General features: G+C 37.3%; 4 protein-coding genes across 7 annotated transcripts; 1 reads left to right on the top strand and 3 right to left on the bottom strand.

Moving 5' to 3' along the window:
- Positions 1 to 804: 804 nt before the first annotated feature.
- Positions 805 to 2,069, bottom strand: RpS29 (ribosomal protein S29). Its single transcript, XM_074094244.1, has 3 exons — positions 1,921 to 2,069; positions 1,718 to 1,817; positions 805 to 863 (listed from the first exon to the last, which is right to left on the bottom strand). The coding sequence occupies exons 1-3, from the start codon at positions 1,980 to 1,982 to the stop codon at positions 855 to 857; spliced, it is 171 nt and encodes a 56-aa protein (XP_073950345.1). The 5' UTR covers positions 1,983 to 2,069; the 3' UTR covers positions 805 to 854.
- Positions 2,070 to 2,432: 363 nt separating this feature from the next.
- Positions 2,433 to 8,800, top strand: LOC141432596 (adipocyte plasma membrane-associated protein Hemomucin-like). Its single transcript, XM_074094237.1, has 7 exons — positions 2,433 to 2,541; positions 3,306 to 3,446; positions 3,552 to 3,760; positions 4,803 to 5,091; positions 5,383 to 5,576; positions 6,578 to 6,795; positions 6,877 to 8,800. The coding sequence occupies exons 2-7, from the start codon at positions 3,325 to 3,327 to the stop codon at positions 7,705 to 7,707; spliced, it is 1,863 nt and encodes a 620-aa protein (XP_073950338.1). The 5' UTR covers positions 2,433 to 2,541; positions 3,306 to 3,324; the 3' UTR covers positions 7,708 to 8,800.
- Positions 5,601 to 6,560, bottom strand: LOC141432598 (transmembrane emp24 domain-containing protein 5-like). Its single transcript, XM_074094243.1, has one exon. The coding sequence runs from the start codon at positions 6,392 to 6,394 to the stop codon at positions 5,648 to 5,650; it is 747 nt and encodes a 248-aa protein (XP_073950344.1). The 5' UTR covers positions 6,395 to 6,560; the 3' UTR covers positions 5,601 to 5,647.
- A 387-nt stretch (positions 8,801 to 9,187) lies between the features above and the next one.
- Positions 9,188 to 21,802, bottom strand: Psn (presenilin). Of its 4 annotated transcripts, none has more exons than XM_074094239.1 (9): positions 21,464 to 21,802; positions 20,993 to 21,213; positions 20,049 to 20,258; positions 19,246 to 19,466; positions 18,562 to 18,660; positions 17,183 to 17,266; positions 13,513 to 13,695; positions 12,610 to 12,722; positions 9,188 to 11,596 (listed from the first exon to the last, which is right to left on the bottom strand). In XM_074094239.1, exons 1-9 carry the CDS (start codon positions 21,626 to 21,628, stop codon positions 11,441 to 11,443), a joined length of 1,452 nt encoding a protein of 483 aa, XP_073950340.1. In that variant the 5' UTR covers positions 21,629 to 21,802; the 3' UTR covers positions 9,188 to 11,440. The 4 variants fall into 4 exon arrangements, with proteins under 4 accessions (XP_073950340.1, XP_073950342.1, XP_073950341.1 ...); XM_074094241.1 differs by having other exon boundaries at positions 17,216 to 17,266; positions 21,464 to 21,801; XM_074094240.1 differs by having other exon boundaries at positions 21,479 to 21,799.
- Positions 21,803 to 22,327: the final 525 nt, after the last annotated feature.

Below are 22,327 nucleotides of genomic sequence, written 5' to 3'. Positions count from 1 at the left end.
CATTTTTAAAGCTAGTTATTATTTTCAATAATAGCAATGGATATTGTAACTTGTAACTAAAAGAATAAGGTTGAATTTCCAAGTCAATGCATGTGGTTGCTAAATCACCTCAACCTTTTTAAGGGTTATAATTATAAAGTGCAAATTGTTCATTGAATAAAGAATTTTAAGAATTTATAAATATAATCCAAAATAACAAAGCTGGTGAACCACGTCCAGGTCTTTAGTATGTCTGTTAAAAAAAGTTCAGGCTCAGGAGGTAAAAGAATAGAAGAAAATGGGGCACCACTTTCTTTGTAACTGTCACATTTTTGACATAAAATGCTTGAACATCTTGAGAGATCTTGAGGTACACCATGTAAATATCAAATAAAAAAATTGGCAGTGTAATTTGAATCTAATCCTTCAGGAATAAACTCAAACTGCCAGTCTAAAACAATAGAGAAACAAAAGAAATTTTACTATGTTATGTTGTCATAGGTCCGTACAGTTTGATTAATTCGAGTTAACACTGGACAGATGGGCGTGCCTTCAGTCAATTTTCAACTTTGATGTCATACAAATAAACGCTACCCATGTTTACAGATTATGTAAAAACTATTTTATTTGTATGACCTCAAAGTTGAAAATTGACTGAAGGCACGCCCATCTGTCAAGTGTTAACTCCAAGTAATTGTACTGTAATTCCCTTGAAGTTATTTTGTACATTATATTGTACATTTGGGTCCACAAGGATGAAGGGTTCCTATCTGTGTTTGTAAATGTAGCCGGCCTGCTTTGTGCTCTGGTAAATGAAACAAAAAATGAAGATTTTAGAATGTATTAAACCTTAACATTATTCTTAAAACCTCCACTTAGTCCAGCTGAAACAAAGAAAAGATTGATTATTTTTAATCTATAAACAAGATGTTACATAGCTACAATTTTAATATATCATTAAAATGGATTGATCAATGATTTATAATTTCATTATTTAAGTTTTAAGGGTTGTACCACTTGTGACCGAAAAAGTCAGCTGCTCAAAATTAACAATATTTTTGTAATTTGTCAGATCAATCAGAAATAACTGCAAATTAAAATATTGTCTAAATGTTTGATCAACAAAATCTAAGTTAAAAAAAAATATCTACATGGGGTGCTGGTTTGAATCCCATCTGGCAATCCAAAAAACAGTAGTTTTAAAAAATCTCAGAATTTAAATTAATAGGTACTTACGGGCCAGATAGGTGGCTTACACTATTATTTAGCTTTTTGATTTAATGATACATCATCATCACATCAGCTGTAGGACGTCCATTGTCGAACACATAGCTTTCCCAACGATAAGTACATAATACCAGATAGTTAACTACATCATACCTAAAATTTGACATGCAGTCAATGCCGCGCGCTTTCGTAGAGTTTGAGTAACAAGAAAGGTTTGGTCATTGGTCATTGTTATTTATTATTGGGTTCTAGTTGTCTTCATCGGGAAATGATCAGACTTTGATTATTACAGACTAAGTGTTGTTAAGGAACGTATATTAGCAAAAATACCTCTCCTTGCAGTCGGTTAAAAAGGATACAACCGTCAACAATTCATTTTTGGTTTTCTGGATCTAGTTTCAGTACCAACAAAAGCGAAGTTAAAGAAAAGAACTACATGATGCTTTGAATCCTTTTTGTTAAACTACGTCCGATTGCTTGACGACGCAAAGACAGTTATTGTGAGACTTACCTTCTTGAATCCGATGTCATGAGCGTATTCCCTGAAGCACTGTCTGCAGATGTTTAAGCCATATTTGCGGATAAGTCCGTGACGGTTGGAGCAGGCCCGGCTAAAATAAAACGAAATGATTTATTACAATCGTAACACGTGTTCCTCTCGACGGTCAACCTAACCAAGTAATTTTAGAAATTTTGCACATTTTATCAACATACCATGATCGGGATCCCTGTCCATATTTGCGGGGGTGAGAATACCAGATATTAGCGTGACCCATGGTGAGATAACTTCAATATTTTGCTAAAAAGCGACGACAAAACGTCTACAATGGCGTACGCCTTTGACCTGAAAGAACGAACGAAACGAAGTAACGAACCAAAGGAATGAATGAATGGTTGAATCGACTGAATGAAATGAATGAATTAGCAACCATAGACAATTTTTGTAAAATAAATTTGTCAAAGGAACTAGTGATGTCCAAATTTTGGACTCCAAAATAAATTTTATATCGGTTTTCTTGATTTCTATATTTTGGCGGCCACTAGATACTAAAATGTCGGAAAAGTCTTATGATAATAATCTCCATGTTCATGTCGGGTTATCAGCCATCAGATGTTATGTTTATATTGGATATTTTATAAATAGCTGACCAAAAAACACCTTGAATCTATTACGATGTCATTTCATTCTATCTGTCAGTGACGTCATGTATACTTGTCAGTCATCTTGTCAATCAAGGTGAAGGTGAATGGCCGACTTCAGTCCGCTCCCCGCTACGGATTAGAGGTGCATGAAATTTGTGCAACGTTTCTTCAATATATTTCACCAGCTAGAAGGTAATTACAAAAATAGGGTTTTAGGAATAAACAATACTTTTTTTTCTTTCTATCGTCAAGACTACCCTGGCCACAATAGTACATTGAACTTATATGCATATTTGCTCAGTTTTTTTTATTTTACACGTACAACGCTTTCCGTCCAAAGATCAAGCTATATTTGCAATTACATGCTGATTAACATATTTTAGCAGTTTATAATGATGTGAACATTGATCTTTGAACTAAGCCGGAATCCCAATCAGGCCTACAGTACCTACGATTCCATTTCCAACGAGCTTTCAATCGCAATGATATTCTTGCTCTGTCTTATCTCCTTGTAAAAGTAATATTATAAATGTATTCCTGTGTTTTTTATAAAGTGGGTCCTTGAAATTGTGCTTTATTTTCTAGGGGTCCATGGACTGAAAAACTGTATCAAATGATTTTGTGCTCTTACTAGAATCAATTATATAGGTATATTACCTAACTTAACTTGAGATTTGTAAAGCTGTAAACATTAATGAATAACCTGTTTTCATTTTATAAATGTAATTAATAAAAGATTTACATTCACATATTAAGAAACTCCATTACACTGTCACTACAGTGATATTTGCAAGTCTTTTGTATGTAAAACGAAAAAAAAAATGAAAAAATGTTGATTACAGGATAATTACAATCAATTATTAAATACAGTGGATCCCAAACTAGTCTGAGCCTGTATCTTGGGACCCGGATGTGATGCACATTATGAACTTATTTTAATATAGCATTTGTTTCAGGTCCCTAGGAAACAAGAAAATGGGATTCATCATCAGCATATTAAAAAAAATCATAAAGCTGATATTGTATTTGGGCATATTTATCGGAATTATTGTTCTGATCCCCAATCTACCCCCATACACAAAGTTTTCGAGCATTGAGTAAGATTTTCATAATTCTATTTAAATTTATAATAATAATCATCACCATTGTCACAAGATCACAAGATTGTCAAAATTTAGTTAACCCAACTGTATTTTGTTTAGGTTTGCACCTGCTCAGGCAAGAACGGGACCGCTAGCACCTAATGAGGCTTTAAACAAGGCTCAACATTTGTTTGTTGACAAAGTCTTGGGACCTGAGGCTTTCCAGGTGGCCAATGGTGAACTGTACACCTCCCTATCATCAGGAGAGATTGTGAAATTGTCTCCAGGCGGCCATGTCACTTATGTCACTAAATTGGGACAACCTTGCGGTAAGTAATCCGAATATGATTGCTAATGCTTCAAGCACACTGCATTAACTGATAGGGCATAATGATGTGAAACAAGGTAATTGTGTACAATTGTGTTATTATTGTAAGATTTAAGTTGTGCTGTTGTTTACAATATGTGGTTGTATCTAACTTATAAATAAATGAAAGATGATGTTTAAAAGTATTTGCTAGATTGAGTTAAAGAGGTTTTTTGGAATCTTTTTGTATTTTTTATTTAAATTCCAAATTTTTGATACTTTTATGGTCACCTGTATAACCCATAGATATTGCTAGTGCCGCTGCTTAAGTGACTAAATAAGAAACAAACAGGCTGAGATATGTGGTGCATAGGAGAAATTTGTGTCTGTACTGTTGTCCAGCGATGGTGTAGCGGTATAGCATGCGGCACAAAATGCCGAGGACCTGGGTTCAATTCCCAGCGCTGGTCTTATTTTTCTGGTTTTTCTGTGCATCTATATTTCAGTTTGTATTTTTGGTTAAAGAAATGAAGTCGACTAAGAAAATCTGTAACTTCTAACAACACTTATAGTATCCTAGTCCTTATTTTATGATTTAAATTCGGGTTTGTTTCGCATACCTTGATTTTAGTGAAGCTCGATATTTCGGCACAGTTGCATGCGCCATGATTACGAGACGACTGAGTCCTTGGTAGTATTATGAATGCAAAATTTATTAACTGCCCGTTTTGACTATTACCTCTTTGCGCATAAACTGCTGAACTCATGAAGATTACATTTGGTTTGAGGCATACGATAGTTTTTGTCCTGGAAAATGACATACTTGGCTAGCAATAAACAATTTATTTGCAAAACATAGTCATGGGCGATTTTGTTAATAATATTTTACACATTTTACATGTAGTGATACCTATATCAATTTCTCAGTGCTCTGATAGGTACAATGCATATTATTATATTCACTGATAATAGATACATTCCTCATGTCATAAACATTTCAGTAAACTGCCAATGCATTCATAGCTTATTCCACTGTTAATATTAATTTAACACTATTTGTTTAGCTGGACTTACCCAAGAACACATATGTGGTAGACCACTTGGTTTCGTAATAGATACACAGAAAAACGAAATGTATGTTGCTGATGCATATCATGGTATTTGGAAAGTTAACCTGAAGACAGACAAGAAGCAACTTCTGGTGTCACCGCGAGTGGAAATTAATGGACGGTTGCCTAGATTGTTCAATGCTGTTGCTTTAGCCAAGAATGGTGACCTTTACTGGACAGACTCAACCAGTGACTTTAGTTTGAAAGATGGTGCAATGAGCATGCTGACAGATCCCACTGGAAGGTAAACAGATGCAACTAATTTATTTCATACTGGTGTGTACGAGTATTTTATAGAATCTATACTGATACACGCAAGAAATAAACTTTGTTCCTGTGTTCATTATGTAGAGTTATTCTCTGATATTATTGAACCAATTTGAAAAAATCTTTATCTAATATAAATTGGTACTGCCCCTATCATAATTAGCTTTTTATCTTGAGAAAGTCTAAAGTTCCCTCAAGACAAAGGTGACGTGACACGCAAAAGATAGTATACATACTATTTTTACTTGACAAATTGTTTTCTTTTCAGACTCTTCTATTACAATGCTGCGAAAAACGAAAGCAAAGTGCTCCTTGACAACCTATGGTTTAGCAATGGTCTTGTCTTATCTCCTGATAATCAATTTGTGGTAGTATCTGAAACCTGCAAGCTCAGACTTGTCAAGTACTATGTTGACGGACCAAAGAAAGGAAAGAGTGAAGTGTTTGCTGATGGTTTGCCAGGTCAGTTGATAAATGAAAGAGCCCTTAATTTTAATTGAATGTATTCATCCCTATTTAAACATACCAAGTAATTAATAGTAGAGGCTCACATTCTTGGTGGATTTATTGAACAGCTTCTTAATCATGTAAACTTGAAGCATTCCAACAACACACATAAAAGAGATTTGGAAGGCAGACCATACATCCACAATGAATGTATCTTCAAAGGCGGCGTAGCTGTCGCGAGACTTGCTGGCTCCGTACACATCCATCAAGTGTCGCGCGCGCACGACGTGCTTGAGGGTGCGCGTGAGAGAGTCTGCGATCTGCGCGACCTCCATGTAGTAAGGCTCCCCGTCGGGGCCCACGCCGCTCCACTCTAGAATCTCCTCCTCCTTATGTTCGCCGTTTTCAGTAACCACACTAACTTCCGCGTCGGCATCGTCACTCGTCACGGCCGGTTTGTCTTCTATCATTACGTACACGAACACGAGCTTCGAATTCATCATGCTGAACGAGTTGTCGAGACAGAACACGTAGTCGCCGTCCTGTTCCAACTCGAAAATGTACGAGTTGTACCCCTTCTTGTAATCAGAGGCGAGCGCCTGTCCGTCCGGGGCCATGATGTCGAATGAGATGTCCAAGTCGCCGTGTTGGCCGTCGATGACTTGGTACGCGGCCTCCAAAACTTGGCCCGTTTTACCCTTCTCGAAAAAGCATGTTCGCCCACCGGGCTCCACACGAAAATTCATGTCACTCTGGTATGTTGCTATTTGGGCTGCGCATGCTCGCAGGCTCAGTACCAGGCATAGAATTAAATAATACATTGCGTAAAACATAACCACGTTGCACGCTCGCAAGGGTGAGACTGACCACGATGACAGTTCAATGTTTACACAAGTGGTCGATTATTGTCATTGCTTTCTGCTGAATGATGAGTACTGTTCGTAAAACAATAAATAGTAAGTAAAATGTGATATTGTACAGCACAGAGTATATAACTACATTTTTTATTGATGCAGGGAGTCCGGACAATGTCCGGGTGCTGCCGGACGGGTCGGGCGTGCTGGTGGCGCTGTACACGGTGTATGACGAGGAACACCCTCTACTGATGCGCTCGCTGTCTCAGACCCCCGTACTGAGGAAGTTCTTCGCACGTCTTCTGCACCTCATTGAATTACCATTCCTATACATGAATTCCGTTTACCCTCATTTCTTCTTCGATGACGTCGCCTACCATGTACGTATTATTTATGTATGAATAATGGTTATCCATGGAAGCGTTCTCGTTACTCGATTCTCTAATATTGTTATTTTCCAGATTGGACACTTCAAGAGCGTATCAGGCCTTTTACCGCCATTGACAGGACTGCTTCAAATAGACTGGAACGGGAACATAATAGCCTCATACTTTAACACTGACCGCAGCTTGGGACACATAAGTGATGCCGTCGTGTTCAATAACAAGTTGTACACGGGCGCTCCCGGCTTACAGAACTTCATCGGCGTGTTACCCGCTCCGCCGCAACTACAGAAAGCGTTTGCGTCTACTAAGGCTCAGCCTAAGACGCCTGATGTTGCTAAAGAAGCTCCGAAAGCCCAGACTCAGCCTCCAAAGCCTGCGCCCAAGGCTCAAGAAAAACCGAAAGTAGAAAAGGAGGTTCCAAGAGTGGTCAAACCCATCAACCAAGAGGCCAAGCCAACACAACCGCCAAAATCGGTCGAAACTCCGACAACGACGCCTAAGCCCGTAACGGCGAAACCTACTCCCGCCCCTGCTCACGCTAGCAAAACTACGCAGCCACCCAAGCAAACGGACAAACAAGCGCAAAAACAATCAGAAACTACCACAAAGCAACGTGAAACCAAACCAACCACAGCTAAACCAGTTGAAGTAAAATCTACCACTCCTAAACCACAAGTCAAACCGACTGCTCCTCCAAAGCCTGCTGATAAGCCATCAGGGAAACCGGTTGCGAAACAAGCAGACTCAGCAAAGAGTGGATCAGCTAAGGTACCACACGAGAAAGTTGTACCAAAACAAATACCTATTGAGGAGGAGATCCCATCTGATACAGCCCAACCCAATAAGGAAACATTAAAAGTGATAAAAAAGGGAGTTCCAACTGAAATTCCTAACCCACATCTGTAAAGAGTGTTGGTTGTGATAATTAAACTTTTGATTCTTTCACACACCTACTGCACAACCTGTGAGTAGGAATGTTAAAGATAAGGTTGTGGTTATTCCAAGTTAAAATAATAAACACTCGACAAGTGTTCAGAAGTCCACTAGAACAAAGTTAGAACAAAATTAAAGTGTATTAATTACCAAATTTATGGGACACTATTTTGTTAACGTTATAATACTTTATTTTGATTTTGATATTCCAATTGTTATCATTCCAATTGATTTTTCATAAGCGTATTATTTTTTAGACTGAAATTAGATCTTCTCCATTCCTTTAGTTTTATTCATTATCAGGATGTCCACTGCAAAATTATCGTATTTTATCCTATCTTTCCTCGACCATTTTATCAATACATTTCAAAGCAAGTTTTTTCTCAAGAGCTCAAAAGTAGAAAACTAAAATTATATCTTAATGTCAGACGGCGGACGGTCGGACGGCGGAGCAGCCAAGTATCCAGGGTTTTTTTAGATCACCACCTTGATATTTCACTATCTTGAGATTCCTTGATTTTTTTATAAATTTTCCAAAAACAGGAGTGGACACCCTAATTATTAGTACATATTTATAATTTGTTGATTGGCAAAGCTAGAATTGATATGCTTTTTTTAAGGGAATTGTTTGTGTTTTATTTTATTTACAATGTTATCTCGTCTTGTGATCTTCTTAGAAGTATATATTAATTTGTAGCCTTTAATAGGTACGAAAATTATTTTATAGATAATAGAATTGTTTCTTCTTTACTTACTAAGAAAGGGTTACAATAAGTATTCCTTACTTGTCTTGTTCTTGATTGTTAATTTAAGTTAAACATCCCTCATAAAAGTAAAACTTGAAAAAATAATGTAAAAAATGACTTAAGTTACCAATAAACGATCAGTGCAATCAGTCAATAACTAGTACCTATATTTGTAGTTTGACTTGCGGGTAACAGATTATTCTTAATTCATGTAATCACAAGTTTTCTGTAGGTTTTGTTAATCAATGAAATAACCATTTTATTTAGCAAATCTTTAAATTATATTTACTCTAGAAACAAAAGGGTACAATATGAAGGAATTAAGAAATTGCATGTAACTTTTGCATAAAATAAAGACTGAATGATTCAGTTAAAATATCTGACAAGTACCACAAAGATTTTGTAAACAAAGCAATATTTATGTGTATATTTAAGTAATAAATATGTTTTTATTAAAAAAAAGGTCGTTTTACTTAGATATCTACATACAACGCCATTTTAGTCGCTGTTATGTCTTCTTCGCCAAGGTCTAGTGAACCTCCGAATATAGTCAGTCATCCAAGTGATCAAAGGTCTTCCTCTTCCCTTCTTTTTTGTATCGGAAAGGTTTTATTCATTACGTTATCATCCACTCATCGGCGTATATGATCAAACCATCTCAGTCCAGATTCATACAGATATCGAATAGGATAAATGAAACAAAATAATAACGAGAAGTTGTTTATATCAAAAGTTATATTACCTAATTCGCTTTACAAACTTCCTAGCTAATAATTTAAATTTACGTTTTAGTCAAATCGAAGTCTTTCGGAGTGTAATAAATTATGTTTTACTATCCTTTTGTTCACTTGCTTTAAAATGAACAGGCTAAGGTTAACTGCATACAGCATGCTTTAACTGAAGATCAATTGACAACAAATCAATATAATGCTATAGAAAATTTGGAATAAAGCAACTCACGACGTCTTTGCTTGGGTACATAAGGGCTTATACACACAGCGTATCTTTTAGGTGCACACGATGCGCGTTAGCAGAACCAAAACTTCTCGAAATGCTAGTACAAACGTTACTGAATCTTGTTTGAAGCGCGTTAAATGTGCGTCGTCAACGCCCATAAAATACGCTGGCGCCATGTGCATAGACCGTAACACGCATTACGTTGGTGATACTGCAATACCGCGTAGTAACTAGCATTTTACAATTTTCACTGCACTAACAGTACTGACATTGTAGTGTTCTGTCAGTGAAAATTATACTTTATGGAAAATGCTAGTTACGCGGTATTGCAGTATCACTGACGATTAGGCGTTTCGTCAATCACTTGTTCCAAAAAACATAATTAAGGCGTAGTATATTATTACTTCATTACAATTAGCGTGAAGTGCCAAGCCAACGTCTCCCCATTTGCAGCTCTAGTCCAAAAGTACTGGGTGTGTACATTCAATACATTCGCCTAATTTTAATAACTATTCAATGCCTCAAAATATTTAATTGCTTGTATTAGGTATATGTTATATCGATTTGGCATCTTTGGAACGCTAAGATTTCATAAGTTAAAATAGCCCTGTCCTTTTAGGCTTTGCCGTAGTCTGGTAATGAAAAGGTACTCAATACTTTTGGCCAAGGCAGTATATTCTACTAGAGCGCTAAATCTATCATGGAATGTTCCAGTCATTAAAGGAAAATAACTAAAAGATAAAGATCATTACTATTAATGGGTCCGGTTAGTGCATGAATCAGTATTTGTCGACCCGGTGTGAACGACAATAATGCACGACCTAATAATTCAAACCCTTACGGCAATGACAGAAGGGTTTGAACTATCAGATACATTATTATTATTCATTCCAGGTCGCGAGTTAAAAGTCGTATATTAACCGTACCCGTTATTTTCATTTCTATGAAAAATTCTTTCTGAATTATTAATATGTACACAAGGTTTTAGTTGGTGTCCGTTCAACTTCATATGATTTAGCATTACAAATTAAATTCACTATTGATTCTTTAACACTATATCACCTTATCTACAATCTTTTGTTTAACCAACGCCCGAAGCTAATTTGGTCAAGCGATATCAGCCAATATCATTAAGTCTCTGGCAAGTTTAAGGTGCATGCGCACCGACTACTTGCTAAGAATTTGTTTACAAAAGCCAGTACCTTTTACTCCAAAGAAAGTCTGGTGCGTGCGACTCCTAATTTTTTTTTAAAAAGGTGAGGAAGATTTGAGCTATCAGCTAAACTAAAGCATTAAAAGTTATTTTTGGGAAGGAATGCCCAATACGTTTCGTTTTCAGAAACTAATAATCATTCTTAAAATTTACAAGGTAAAAAAATAGCAGCATCAATAATGGTGTTTCATACAGGGTATGGAAATTTTTACGGCATTGTTTTATAGATTACACAAATCTGTCGTTTTTGCACTAGCGGTTTTTGCGAATGTAAAACATCAAATTCCCTCAAGGTTATTGGTTAGAGAATGTAAAAAATAATCTTATTATTGATCGCGACCAATGCATCTGTAACAACGCTTCTCGCATACATCACAACACGCACGCAGTGCTTTTATGTCATGGTATTTAAAAAATGATGGGAATAAGTATTTAAACTTAACCACTGCCATTGAAACGTTATATTATGTAAGGTGATTATAAATATTAGTCAAGAATACAGGGTAGTATGAAATGACTCGGCTACAAACTCGCTATCTTTATTTCATTTTTGTGTGTCACTTTTAACCCTCGTCTAAACATGCCATTAAAAACAGAAGAGTGATGATGAATTTCTTGTTTTTAATTTAAGTTCTTATAGTTAGTAACAAGTGGCAAATAAATTGCCTCTTTAGAAAAGGGTTAGAAGCAACGGATGTCAACAGAACGACCATGCAACAACTTGATTACCTTAACACGTTAATTGATATTAGAATTGGCTAAATTCGCGATAGTTCCCGATAGGCGGTAGCTAAATGAACACTTGTTCTGCTGCGAGGGCGTCCGCGAATGGTTTGACGATGCCGCGGGTCGCGAAGTAGAAGATGAGACCGAACGTTATGGATATGGGCAGCGCGGGCAGCGCTTTCTTGAGTATCGCTAACAGTAGAAGGGTCAGGCAGAGTCCCTGCAAAAAAAAGCATTCACTTCTTATGCTATACTAATTAATATGGTAAACTTCGTATGCTGGAACTAGGCGACATAAAATTACATTTTATGTTCTAGTGCATAAAGTAAAAATCTTCGTCATAGACCAAGGCAATCAGAGGCCGTATTACCTAACGTTTCTGACGCTCGCGATCTCAATCAAATGACAGATTTCGCATACAAAAAATGTCATTTGATCGCGAGCGTCAGAAACGTTAAACAGGAATATGGTATGGGGTGTGTGTACCTACGTAATAATAAAATAGTAAACACACTTTACTAACATTATATAATATAATTATTAACACAAACAGAAGTACAGAAGAAATTAATAATACATACAAAACGATGGGAAACACAATGAACTAAAATAAGATTTTCTTAGAGAACAAATGTGTCAGTCAGAAGACAGTTGGTAATGATGAACGTCTGTATTCGCACATGCGCGCACCACGAGCATTTTGAATTAAAACGGGAGTGGAAATACAGTCGCCACAACGGCCTCAGGTGCCAACAGCCAAACAAAAAGGTAAGTATATATTTTTTAACTAGAGTTTACCCGCGGCTTCGCACGCGTACACTATTCGATCTGGTAGTTACAATTGAAATTCAGGGATTATACAACTGAAATTTCAAGATTTTATCCCTATCCTATGGGAATATCGGAATAAAAAGTAGCCTACGTGTTATTGTAGACGTCCAGCTACACCTACATACCATATTTCATGACTCTTAGCCTAGCGGTTGTTATTTCGAGATTTTATCCCTATCCCGTAGGAATATCGGGATACAAAGTAGCCTATGTGTTATTCCAGACGTCCAGCTATCTACGTACCAAATTTCATCCAAATGCGTCCAGCCATTTTAACGTGAAGGAGTAACAAACAAACACACACACACACACACACACACACAACTTTCGCATTTATAATATAAGTAGAATTATTCGTAATTTATTAAAAAACGTTGTGAAAGCATTATTTTCATACTCACAATAAGGATAGCTACGAAGCAGGCGAGCGTGGTGTTCCAGTCGCCGTACGAGCTCGCCTTGCCGACGAGCACGCTGTAGAATATGAAGTCTCCCAGCCCTAACTTCACGCCCTCTGAAAACAACAGAAGGATAAGTAGGACAGGTAGAACTTGTTAATAAAAACCCATTTTACTTTCGACTTACTATAAACGTCTTGGGGTAAAATTACGACTTTTATGCACTTGTTGTACAATTTACTATTTCTTAACACAGTGAGAAGCAAAGACGCAGCAGCACTGTGAGCTATTCTGCCAAAACAAAGTAACCAAGCCTTGTTCGTGCTAGCTAGAATCGTCTAACTCGTAGATACTCTAATGGGTAAAAAAATAAGTTTTTGTTAAAAAAATCTTTTTACAAGCTTTTTTGTTGACTGCACTTTTATTGTGATCCAAACTACATTTCCGTACCAAATTTCAAGTCGTTGCCAGTAACCGTAAAGGAGTTACGTCCTGCGGGGACGATCCTGACCGGACCACCAAAATTGCACTATGAAATTAATGAAATAATCACTAATAATAATTCTTTGACTACGTATGGAGTAATTAATAATTATAAATATTTAATTAATGATAACCAGAATATTTTTTAGTTGTGTGATTGATAAAAAATGCCAAAATTAAAAATGTATATTTCGCATGCTGACGCAAGATAGTCAAGATATTGGCGCGCTCAAAACATATTTATACCCAAGATAAAACCATTTCATTTCAATGTATTGTCACCGAATTTACCTACATACCAAATTTCAAGTCAATCCGACAACTGGAACTGGATCAAAATGAACTTGCAAGATTTGACCCAACAAACAGGGCAAGTTAAATAAAAGCTCTTGTGTAAATATGTCTTGTTAAATATGAACTTACTCTCCTCCTCGAGCTCGGGCTGCGGCGGGGGGCGCTCGATGCGCGTAGTGTACTGCGCGGGCGCAGTCCCCTCGACGCGCATGCGCCGCGGCTGCCGCGCGTCGGCCTCGCGCCGCGCCTCCCACGCCGCGTCGAAGCCGCCGTCGCCCGCGGCTTGCGCGCCCTCTTGACGCGCTTCGGTGCCTGGGTTTATTATAAACAGAGTTCAAAATATGTAGTCATGAACCGGGATTGTTGAGTCACTAGCCAATGTTTGTAAAATGCCGTGTAGCTATTGTGTGTGGTTTATTAATGACAAAATGTACAGTTACAGTATTTTTATGTAAAAGAACAAGAGTTAAAGCTTATGGATTAGCACATCATTTATATGGTTTCGTATGTTAGAATTTACTTCAAAGTCATGGATCTGAGAAAAAAATATACTCAACTCAGCCCGAAAAAAAATTTGGCCCACTCTACATACAAAGTTACCTATTACACTGCATACAATGAGGGCTATCGCGTATGAATTCGCCACTAGAGGCGCTAGTGTAGCGTGAGGTCTCCGAAATGTCAAATCTCATAGTTTTTGGGTGAGCTACGCGGGTTTATTTATAATTAGAATAATTTTGTGAATATTTTGCAATATCTGAAATTAATTATGGCAAATATGCGTTCCGGGGCAATGAATGTCTGTGTTTTGAGACAGTTTTGTCTTTCGGAAACCTTTGTTCTCCCTTTTTTCCAAACAAAACGGGGACTATGCAACACTGTGGCATGCTCGATATTTTTATGGTACGGTTTTAAGGTGTGTTAAATATGATTTTAATCTAAACATTGTTTTCACGCCCGTAATAACAGACTTTGAAAGCCATACTTAAAAACCTCACGCAACAGTGCGCCATCTAGTGAGTGAAAAAACGATAGCCCTCATTGAGCGCTAGATTTTATACCGCTCAGTCTCTCAGTTCATATTTATGAAAAACAACGTACACAATTTACTACCTTGGCCGAGCTAAGTAAGTTAGCGCCATCTATTACGTATAACAAGTATTTACATCACGAACATCTACCGTATACCACCACCGTAGAAGACCAAGACTTACCCGACGACCTTTCCTTACGTTTTCTTAGTCGTAGAGACGACGATTTGCTAGATTTGCGGGGATTTTTCGTACCGCCCTATCAAAACGATACCTGCACAGTGTAATGTATGTAGTGTTTAAGTGTAACACACTGTGTAGCTATAGGTGGTAACGAAAAATCGCAGCGTCTCTCATATAAAGTTTCTCCTGATTCTGGATTCGAGTTACAAAACTCATAGGTTCGCTTAGCTGATATATCCAATCCACTTACTGTTTAACCACAACCCACCGTACATGCTAAATACTTAAGTACCCCTATAATGACGACATTTCTGCCATCAATATGCAATTCAGTATCAAGTAGGCAGTCTATTTATTATTCATTCACTCTTGAAAACAAGTTGCAACAAGCGCCCACAAAAACAAAAACAAAACGCCGAATGTCGCCATCACTGAACATCATCTTACCCAGCTTCGTAACTACGGCACACTTGCTAGCAGACAAAGTATTACGATATGGGTTACCATCAGAGATGTAGCTCCAAAGAGTTTTGACCAAAGAGTAGAGGGATGATAAAAAGTGACTGTCGCTAGTGTTCGACCGAAATTAGTATGCGCCACCGGAGTTCGGTTCTGTTTGTGTACATAAAGACCGAATTTGAAATCAAATTCGAGGGCGATTGTTACTTCTTCACGCTGAAACGGCTGGACGGATTTGGATGAAATTTGGCAAAAAGTTAGTTCATAACCTGGATTAAAACATAGGATACTTTTTATCCCGATATTCCGACGGGATAGGGATAAAATCTCTAAATCACAACCGCTGGGCTTAAAGTCATGAAATTTGGTAAGTAGCTGGAAGTCTGGAAGTTATTCCAGATACTTTATACCCCGATGTTCCCACGGGATAGAGATAAAATCTCTAAATAACAACAGCTGGGCTTAGAGTCTTGAAATTTAGTATGTAGGTAGCTGGACGTCTGGAATAACACATAGGCTATTTTTTATCCCGATATTCCCACGGGATAGGGATAAAATCTCGAAATAACAATCGCTGTGTTTAGAGTCATGAAATTGATTAAAGTCATGAAAACCAAGATGTAATTTTAGAACTAGAATCAACTGCTGTATCTAATGATTAACGCGTCCCGGAACGCAATAATAAATAAATATCATGGGACACTTGACACCAATTGACCTAGTCCCAAACTAAGCAAAGCTTGTACTATGGATACTAGGCAACGGATAAACATACATTATAGATAACCTAACAAAAAGTTGGAAAAGTCAAAGTTGAAGGTACAAGAGCGTGCGGCAGGTGGCCATAGCGTTGGGCCGACCAAGTTAAAACTGCACTCAATGGTCCACTCCACGAATGTTCGAGAAGGCTGCTGCAGTACGGGAGAAATGGCGATGGATTGTGAAGCTTGCCAACACACTCCTGATGTGATGACCACGACCACTGCCAAAGGTGTGACGACAACGAAGGATCTCATTGTAATAATAATAAGTTAGAAGAGATCAAACTGATATTATTTTGTTGCTAATTTAACCATCCTTCTATTCTCTAATCAAAACTCTTTGTGTGACCCCAAAATCGACCAATGACAGCACGAATCTGTAACTTTTAGTCTTGTATGCATTGGTCGAATTTTCTTTTATCACAGCTCTGCTGGAAACTCCCTTTAAGCCCGAAGCGGTACTGGCAACAAGCACGGAGCATTTCGGTGATTCTAAAAATTTCTGGCCAGACAGTTGTATACTAAACATATAGTTTAATTTTAAGACATATCTTTAGTGTTGCTTTTTTATTTATTAGACAGAGTACATAGTAAAATAATAATTATAAAAAATGTGAAATATTGATATCCAAACAGGTGAATGGCAGAGGCGTCTCTACCTATAGTGCAGGGTGTGCGTTGCACACGGGCGCAGCGGTTTTAGGGGCGCCGGCCGCGGCATTTTGTACCTATTCCATTTTGACCGCGCGCTTCCTAGATGGCGCTAAAGTAATAATTGCACACGGGCGCTACATGGGCTAAAGACGCCGCCGTAAATGTGTCACTATTATAAAGTCTAGTTAAAGAGAATTTTCGCAATCCTTACTAATATTATAAATGTGATTGTAAGTATGCTTGTTTGTTTGATACACTTTCACGCTTAAAGTACTCAACCGGCAGTAAATATATCAATACAAGGAAAACTACTACGGCAGTAGTTTAAAATATATATCTACTTGGAAAATTTCGTACAAAATACAAAATCCTTACAAAATTATTACTTTGATTTTTTCGTAACGGCTCCGGAGCTCTATCCTGGGAGTGTCCGATACGCTCTTGGTCGGTTTTTTAAAAGAGTAATTTTTAATACAAGCTTTTGCTGACAGTTGTTTTTGTTGACTGTTGAAGTAGTTTTTGTGCGTGTCATCTTAACTACATATCATATTATATAAGTACCTATCAAATTCTAACAAAGACCAACCATTAAAAGGAGGTCAAATTCCACTCGCAAGATTTGATTAGTAGCTTTTATTAGTATTAAGTATTGTACAGCTGGCCAGAAACTTCGAGAACCATCCTTGTACTGCAATGTACAGTGCTACGGACCGTGCGAGTTGAGCGGCCGCAGCTCCCGCTCACCTTCGCCGGCCGTCGCGGTGGTGGTCGCCGCCAGGCAGTACATCACCGTCGCTGCAACAAACATTCAATCAATCGACATACTTTTTAGGGTCTAGCAGTGGCGAGCATTGGGTCAATGCAATGAGGGTTATCCGACAGGGGAAATATCATGATTGTTTTTTTTTTTTGGGGAGTCTTTTTGTATCTTTTATTTCAACTCCAAATTTGTTACTTTTACGGGTATCCCGTGAAACCATATCGAAAATACAAACTGAGACATGGATGCACAGAAAAAACAGAAAAAGAGACCAGCACTGGGAATCGAACCCAGGTCCTCAGCAATCCGTGCTGCGTGCTATAACCCCTACACCACTGCTGGACAGGAATCTAGACACGAATTTTTCCTATGCATACATATCTCAGGTTGCTTATTTCTACTATGCTACTTAAGCAGCAGCACTAGCGACATCTATGTTTCGTCGAGAGACGTTACATTCTTTCGGAACTAACCGCTCACCCAGACAAGAGATGTCGCTACTAAGCAATCAATGTGACAGAACAAAATACGTAATTGCAATTATAGGGGGTCTAAAAATGGTCAAAATTGGTGTGACGTACTTTGTAGAATCTACAATGTAGATGGTCCCTTGTATATGGTTAAAAAATAAAAAAAAAAAATTGACAGTACAATGCGTCGGAATCATTAGTTAATGGTGTCAAATACCAGTTTAAATAATCCAGTTAATCTCAATAAGATCTTCGAAGACTTTATTTTAGCTTTCGCAGACCAATGGTTGGGGAACCACTGATCACAGTATAATGTACCTAATTAAAATCATCCCTAAAATCTTAAAGTACAAAAACGAAAGTCCTATCTGACTTACATAGGCCCTGGCTAACCTTTGGGCGTAGAAAGCTTACATTTTCCATAGATTTCTTTGAGATTTAGATAAATAAGTAAGAATGGATAATGCGAATTTTCCTCAAAATATTGAGATTTGCGACAGAAGAGGAGTCATAAGAGCAAAGACGCTTGTTTATTTTGTACACAGACATATCAAAGGGGTGTTTAATGATCGGTATAACAACATTTGATATAATTTCAAAGGATAGGATCATCACAGAACTTTTTTATAAAATAAACCTAACCTAACCTACCCCAAAGTACATCAAACCAAATTAATAACAATAGAAATAAGTTTAGTTTTTAAGATAAATTGCATTATATCAAATGAAAATTATATCAATTGTCGCATTATATCAATTGCAGTTATATCATTCGAGCGGCACCCATATCAAAGGTGTGATAAGTTAAGTCACATAAAGATAACATGGGTAATTTGCTTACTCGCTTGTCAAATACGTACACGAATAAATGAGGGCTGGAAAGATGGGCTCATTTCTTTCCTGCGCGGTTTCCACCAAAATCCTCAGGGGACCTTTTGGTGTCAGCACGGCTACCAGATCTATAAAAAAACACAGATATAAAATCAGTTAAGTAATAACACTCATCATCATCATCATCATCATATCATAATAATCAAAATAATCAACATTTATTTCACTGAGATAGCTGAAGATTACAATTTATTGCATCAGGCGTTACTTTGCTGAGCTCCATATCAATGAACTATAAACAGATACTTTGCTCAACCGCGATCTTACTATGTCTATGCAACAAATGTGCGTTCATGCAGCTCCACCACCTCCTCACTGCCACCACCAACGAAACGCGTAAGTGTAGTTGGTGGTGGTATAGTTGGATTTGTGTGATTTGTGTAAAGTTCTTACAGTGAGGAGGTGGAGGAGCTACATGAACACACATTTATGCAGACATAGCTTTCATAAGGTCGCGGGAGAGCAATATAATTGTTTATAGTTCATTGCGGAAGATAGTTGAAAAGGAAATTTGGACCCACATACATTAAGTATTCCTCACAGAATTCTTTTGTGTGTATACTTATTATATTTCATTCACTGGTTAACATATCCATAATTACTTAATGATACAAAAAAATCACAATAACCATCATCAAAAACGAAAAACTTACCCCAAATAGATATAACAGCAAGTACTGCCCATGTGGTCCACTCGGGCAGGTACTTGATGAATACGAGAGCCATTAGAGCAGCAATGAAGATAAGGTATGCTTGTTGCAGACGCAGAGGCCCCTTCCAGTGGATCACAATCATGCCCATCACTCCGAAGTTCCACATAACAAATGCCAGTGTTATGTAGTCCATTGGGATATTGTATGCTCTTAACGCTTCTCTGTAAGTTGTTAATACAACATGTAGCTCAAGTGACATGTGATTTGACCATTGAAGGGGCACAATTCTTAAGAAGTAGTGTTGCCAATCGATAGTCCACTATCTATAGTGTTTCGATAGACTATTGGTAGTTTGAGCAAAAGCTATAGTTATCAATAGTATCGATGCTACACATTAGTTAATGAATGATACATTGTGTAAAAATAAATAAGTATAATTTGATTCTACCTATCTACTCAGTTTATAATGTTTAGAGCAATTAAAACATTAGGGAAGAAAAACAAGAAATACTTCATCTACTCAATACCTAAACAGGGTATACATTTTAATTGACTGGTTCAGATATTACTCTGCAGAGGTCTATGTAAAGGAACCATATTGTGGTTAACTACAAAAATTGTACTTCACAAACAAATGTTGCACATGTTACAGATAATTGATAGGTAGTCCTACACTTTCTTTTTTTAATATGTACAGGGCAAGGTCTATTGTTGGCAAAGTTGCAAGCACATACTTAATTTTTTTTATCTAGGGCCTAATTTTTTAGATTCTAGTGTGTAATTTTCAATATGCTTTTACTTACTCAATATACAGGTATGAAAACAGAAACAGTAGCATTAGAGAAGACAGTATAAGCCAGCCATGGATAATTTTGTAGCAGCGCTTCTTATACAGCACGATGAGCAGGACTGTCATCAGTGCAATCACACACAGCAGGATCATGGAATTAGCAAGAGCATTCCACACTTTGGTCACTGCATGTGGACTTTCTTCATGGAATGGTGTGTATGCTCTGTAGCAAATAGTTAGTATGTTAATCTTTTGAGTAGGACATAAATAAGATGATCAAATGTTTATAAAGAACTATATTAGTTCTAATGGTAATGGTGTTACCTACCAAATAGGTACATCAAGCTTGTGACTTGACACTTTTTATAAAAACACCCACTATCATCATACCATACCATAATAGTAACACCTTTGTTATGATTATTAACCCACCCACATACACTGGATGATTACATCTATGATTGATCATTGATCAACAAATGTATGTTCTTTATTATGGTAATCCTATCCTACTAATATTATACATATGAAAGTTTGTGAAGATTTTTGGTTGTTTAGCTCTGGATATTTGATACTCAATCACATCTAAACCGCTGAACCGATTTAGATGAAGTTCAGTATACAGTTAGAGTCCCTGGGAAGGACATAGGATAGTTTTAATCCTGGAAAATTACATAGTATATATAGTACGGAGTCGCAGGCAACAGCTAGTGATATAATATAGAGTAATAGTGATCTAAATTATACATTGGGAAGATACTACACAGTCCTCATTTACAATGGCTTGGGTCCATAACCCGTCATTGGGAAACAATAATGTACAACTCGGAATGTATATTAACTACACCCCTGCCCTGCCATCTCCCGCTGACACAGGTCTAGGTCAGATTTCATTGCATTCTTTTCTTTTTTTCAATCAAGAACTGGTCAATTAAACTAAATACAAAATGTACTCACAAATAAACATCCTTAACAGAGTAAAAGCTGACTGTTGATATTGTGGCTACAACAACCAGCATGCACAACGTGACAGGTACAAATAGCTTGATGACATGGCGTGCTCCGTATTTTAACTCCAACTCTTCAATCTGGGCCTCCACAGGGGGTTGAGGATTAGATCCACTAGGGGCTGACCTACTGGGCCCACTAGGCCCACCGCCGTCACTCCGCTCCACACTCTGAGCCATTTCAAAGGAATTCATTAGATACCACTTCACAAAGCAACCAATTATAAATAAAATAATGGACTGATGATAAAAACAAAACTAGAAAAGTCAGACTGAAAAATCACAAATACATATGATTTAAGCAATTCAAAGCTAAAGCTTTGCGATTGGATAGTGTTCATGTAGGTGTAACTTGACTTGTGGTTTAGTCATCGCCTACCAGTCTAAAGTACGAAACAAGAGGAACAACTACAGAACATACATTCACATTACTCACGCCATATGTGCGCTGGCTGTCCGACTTTGTTTTCTTTTTCCGCGCAATCCTCTCGGCAATTTCCCGATCAGGACGAGCTTCTGCGATGTGGCCGTCCATGAGTGCCGTGCGTTCGGTCGCCTCCTCTGACTCACTACCTGTGTCACTCATTCATCAATCCTATAACTTACTGGCATTTTGTAAATGATCGAACCGATTAACTCAATGTTTATTAATAATATAGTCAATTATTCCACTTTCTTTATACAAAACTACTTGGCTTTCCCAGAAATTATTGACAACTGTGATTATACGACCCAGTCCAAGAGTACCTAACGGATGATTTTTATCTTTAGAAATTCATAGACACTCTTTTTCTGAGAGCTTTCAGAATGTTCTTTTAAATTTAGTTGGATTATAGTAGAACGCTTGACATTTTATGATGCGTTCAGAAACAAAAACAATTCTAGATCAGAAATTAAAATGAGATATTTTTTTGTTAATTTTTAATGTATATATTGCGTTTATTATATAATAAAATTTACACCTACCGTACTAGTATTACGACGAAATGAGATAAATTGGATACGTATTCAAACCGAAAACACGTTGAATCCGCACTGCGATATTTCACCGCGCGATATTTATCCGTATAAATTGATGTCAACGTACAACGGGAAAACATACTAGACACTGGCAAAATTGTCCTCCAATGGACAGAGCCATATTTTTGTAAAAAATCTAATCTAATCTATTTTATATCCATATATAATTATTAAATCCGTACCGCATCGCATTCAATTTGTATCAGGTTACAGATTTTTTTTCAGCGCGATTTTTTTACCGCCATTGCCTTCGATCAGAAATTAG

Source organism: Choristoneura fumiferana, chromosome 11 (assembly GCF_025370935.1).
Source record: "Choristoneura fumiferana chromosome 11, NRCan_CFum_1, whole genome shotgun sequence".
NCBI classification, from domain to species: Eukaryota; Metazoa; Arthropoda; class Insecta; order Lepidoptera; family Tortricidae; genus Choristoneura; species Choristoneura fumiferana.
Note: the sequence above shows the minus strand (reverse complement) of the source record. Positions and strands in the feature narration are given on the sequence as shown.